General features: G+C 40.9%; 2 protein-coding genes across 2 annotated transcripts; both read right to left on the reverse strand.

The window, feature by feature from the left end:
- Window positions 1-736: 736 nt before the first annotated feature.
- Window positions 737-1,603, reverse strand: LOC131632046 (uncharacterized). Its single transcript, XM_058902811.1, has one exon. It carries the CDS (start codon window positions 1,601-1,603, stop codon window positions 737-739), a length of 867 nt encoding a protein of 288 aa, XP_058758794.1.
- Window positions 1,604-1,756: 153 nt separating this feature from the next.
- LOC131632047 (uncharacterized mitochondrial protein AtMg00310-like) lies at window positions 1,757-2,242 on the reverse strand. The gene has a single exon (XM_058902812.1). The coding sequence runs from the start codon at window positions 2,240-2,242 to the stop codon at window positions 1,757-1,759; it is 486 nt and encodes a 161-aa protein (XP_058758795.1).
- Window positions 2,243-4,226: the final 1,984 nt, after the last annotated feature.

Genomic DNA, 4,226 nt, shown 5'->3' on the forward strand with positions numbered 1-4,226 from the left:
AAAACAACACTTAAAAAGGAACGGAGGGAATAATTAATAAGTAAATTAGTTTTGGAGGAAAAATTTTGTAGGAGAACTTGTAAGATTATAATTTAGTATGATATCTTTGGTTGAAGAACTTTTTGCTAAAACAACACTTAAGAAGAAACGGAGGGAGTAATTAATAAGTACATTAGTTTTGGAGGAAAAATTTTGTAGGAGAACTTGTAAGATTATAATTTAGTATGATATCTTTTGTTGAAGAGCTTTTTGCTAAAACAACACTTAAAAAGGAACGGAGGGAGTAATTAATAAGTAAATTAGTTTTGGAGCGAAGATTTTGTAGGAGAACTTGTAAGATTATAATTTAGTATGATATCTTTTTTTATTGATGGAAAAGGCGAACTCATTACTCCAACAAAGATTACAACACAGGGGAGGGAGATTCTACAATTGGGCAAACTCCCAACCAAGTTTTTGATCCAACAGATTTTGCTAATTGAGCCAAAGCACGAGCTTTTGAATTAAAATTCCTTGGAATAAACATAACATTAGCAATACTAAAAGACTTCAAAAGGCTACGACAATCCTCAGCAACTACTTCCAGACAAACATCTTTAGAAACTGCATTGACACAGTCCACCATTGTTTTCGCATCCGATTGAAAGATCACCTTACGGGGATTTAATTTGATGGCTGTCTCCATACTCCATCGCAGTGCCAAACACTCTGCCAAGCTAGGATTGGACCTTAAGACCTATTTTTTGCAGAGAGATATCATCGGATTTTCCCCATCGTCCAATATCACACAGCCAAAAGTAACCACATCATTCTCTCCTAAGCCAGCATCGACCCTAACAGTATGAAAATCAGCAACTGAGGTCCTTCCATTTTCCACACTCTCAGGATTTTTGTTTTTCGCCCATGTTTGTTTGTGCTGGTTAAGCTCCATGACTGCATCCCAAGCTTCCATAGCCACTTTAATAGGATCACCTTCCTTCTGCTGATAGAGCCCGAGGTTGCACGCTTTCCATATTTGGTGGAGTAAGTAACAAGACACCTGCACAAAGAAAACATTGTTGTTGGACAGCATCTCTAACATCCAAACATTAGTGTCAATTATTCTGTTGAAGTGATATCCTATAATAGAGGCGAAGAAAACCCTTCTGGCAAAATCCCATTGAGTGAAAAGGTGACTGGCTGATTCAGTTCCATGTTGACACAGACCACATGTTTCATCCAACACTATTCCTTTTTTCTGCAGATTTGTTTTGGTAGGCACAATATTGCTAGCAAGTCTCCACAAGATGTGTTTTATTTTGGTGTGAATTGGAGCGTTCCAAACCTTCTTCCAAAGATCCTGGGAAGGAGGAGTAGAAGGCCCAGGTTCCTTCGCCGCCTTGTCCCGAATGCACACATGGTACGCTGTTTTAACAGAATATTCTCCAGTTTTTTCATGCTGCCATACTTGTTTATCCACTACATTCCGTCTAGAAAGAGGGATTCCCAGAATGTGCTTAGCATCATCTGCCTCAAAAGTGTTCTTCACCAAATCTGTCCGCCACATACCCAGCTCGCTATCAATAAATTTTCTCACTCTGTCATCTGGCTCAGAATTCCTCATTTGCTCCACCACTTTGAGGCCCGCTATGGTAGGGATCCATTTGTCTTTCTTTGCCACAACCTTTTCACCGTTTCCAATACGCCACCTTGTGCCACTTAGGACTAGCTCCCTTGATGATAATATACTTCTCCAAGCATAACTAGGATTAAATCCTTAGTTACTCTCCTCGATGGACCGGTTGGGATAGTATCTGCTCTTGAACACTCTTTCCAACAAAGATCCTTCCTCCTGCATTAGTCTCCAAAAGTGCTTGCCCAACAAGCTTTTGTTGAACTCGCTGAAGCCTCTAAACCCCAATCTTCCTACTTTCTTTGATTTGGCCATTCTTTCCCATCGCATCCAATGGATCTTCCTATCACCCTCCTTACTTCCCCACCAAAATTTTGCCACAGTGCTCTCGATCTCTTGACAAACTGATTCCGGCATTTTGTAGCATCCCATGATGTAGTTTAGGATTGCTTGGGCCACAGATTTAATGAGTACTTCTTTTCCAGCTTTTGACAAGGCTTTTTCCTTCCAGCCTTTCACTTTCTTCTGAACTCTGTCAACCACAAGCTTGAAAATATCTTTCTTCGATCTACCAAAGATAATCGGGATCCCCAAGTACTTTGTGTGCCTCTGAACTGTGTTGACTCCCATCCAGCTCTGAATGTTAACTTTTTCCTCTGGCTTAACATTTGCGCTGAAGAAGCCTCCGACTTTTCAAAGTTGACGACCTTCCCCGAAGCTGACTGATATTGGTGCAGAATGTTCAGGACTTCCATAGCCTCGTTGGTGTTGGCTCTCACAAAGAGGAGGCTGTCATCAGCAAAGAATATATATGATATCACTAGGGAATTCCTAGAAATCTTAACTCCATGGATCTTTTTTTTCCGCCACTCCTTTCTTCAGTAAACCTGAAAAACATTAGCACACAATATGAATAAGTATGGGGAGAGAGGATCTCCTTGGCGGAGACCTCTTCCCGGTTTAAAACTCATGCTTTGTTGGCCGTTGATAAGGATCTTATAAGATACAGTGGATATACATTGAGCAATCAGATTCACCAGCTTGTCAGGAAAGCCCATAGATAAGAGAACTTTGGAAATTAACTCCCATTTCAATCGATCATATGCCTTAGACATGTCCAGTTTTAGTGCCATGAATCCTCTCTTACCTTTCTTCTTCTTCTTCTTCTTCATCCAGTGGAAGCATTCAAGAGCCACAGGAGCGTTGTCAGTAATGAGGCGTCCCTTCACAAATGCACTTTGCTCTTCATCTATAATGTCTGGAAGGAAAGCCTTAATCCTGTTGGCCACAGTTTTTGCGATGATTTTCATGATGACGTTACAAAGGCTGATTGGCCGATAATCTTTGGGGCTTTTGGGGTTTTTACACTTGGGAATAAGGGTAATGTAAGTGTTATTTAAGGGGCTGGGGTCCATATTGTTTAGGACTTCCAAGGCTAAGTGTGTAATCTCCGGCCCCACAATGTTCCAATACTTTTGGAAGAAAAGAGAGGGGAGACCATCCGGTTCAGGAGCTTTGAGCGGGTACATCTGGAACAACGCTTCCTTTACTTCCTCCCCAGTAAAAAGCTCCTCACATTGTGCTACATGCTCCTGTTTTAGTCTGTCTTTCACTACCCCTAACACATTCTCCTCAATAGATGGGTGAGAAGATTCAAAAATCTCAGAGAAATACGAGACCAGAATCCGTTCACAGTGATAATCTCCTCTCCACCAGTGCCCATTTTCGTCCATCATCTTAGTGATTTTGTTTGTTCTTCGTCTTTGCTCCGCCTTCCCATGAAAGAATTTTGTGTTCTTATCACCATGATTAAGCCAAACCGCACGACTGCGTTGTCTCCACATCACTTCCTCTGTGTGTAAAAGTTTGTTTCTTTGCTAAACTAGTGCTCTGTGCTCTCTTATAGCTTCTATATCGCTGTCCCACCTTGCTTCTTCATTTAACAATTCTTCAATTCGTTTAAGCTCCTTTTTAATACTTCCAGTTCTGAACTCTTGGAAATACTCATTGAGGTGTTGTATTGCTTGGAGCTTGCCTAGGCCTACATTCCTTGAATTGTTCCACAACTTGCACACAATTTCTTCACATCTCGAATCTTTACTCCACACCTCCTCAAATCTAAACAAGTATTGCCTTTTCCTTTTACTGCCTTTGTCTTCATCTTCTAACTGAATACTCAGCACCGCATGGTCTGAACCAAATCTAGACAAATGATTGACAGTGATAGGACCAAATTTTTATATGAAGTCAGATGATACTAAGCACCTATCCAGTATGCATTGTATGTTTTCACTACCTTCTCTTCCATTCCTCCAAGTGAAAGGGTGCCCAAAGAATCCTGCATCTCGTAAGCCGGTTACATCCATTGTCGCTCTGCCAATTTCTGTCTGATTAAACGTTCTACTATTACCTTCCTGTTTCTCATGAGCATACAGAGTGTTGTTGAGATCACCGCAAACAAGAATTCGATCACATCCTCTCCTAACAATATCCTTTATCATTTCCCAAGTTCTCCATTTATGTTGTTCCTCCGGATGACCGTACACCCCACAAAAAGTCCATTCTTGATTGTCACAGTCCTCATGTATCACCCCTTCAAAATGATTTTTTGAAA

The sequence above is a fragment of the Vicia villosa genome, unplaced genomic scaffold, assembly GCF_029867415.1.
Source record: "Vicia villosa cultivar HV-30 ecotype Madison, WI unplaced genomic scaffold, Vvil1.0 ctg.000896F_1_1, whole genome shotgun sequence".
Classification (NCBI taxonomy): Eukaryota; Viridiplantae; Streptophyta; class Magnoliopsida; order Fabales; family Fabaceae; genus Vicia; species Vicia villosa.

Coding starts and splice junctions, on each gene's coding strand:
- LOC131632047 (XM_058902812.1), bottom strand. CDS start 2,242: ATGGGAGTCAACACAGTTCAGAGGCACACAAAGTACTTGGGGATCCCG.
- LOC131632046 (XM_058902811.1), bottom strand. CDS start 1,603: ATGAGGAATTCTGAGCCAGATGACAGAGTGAGAAAATTTATTGATAGC.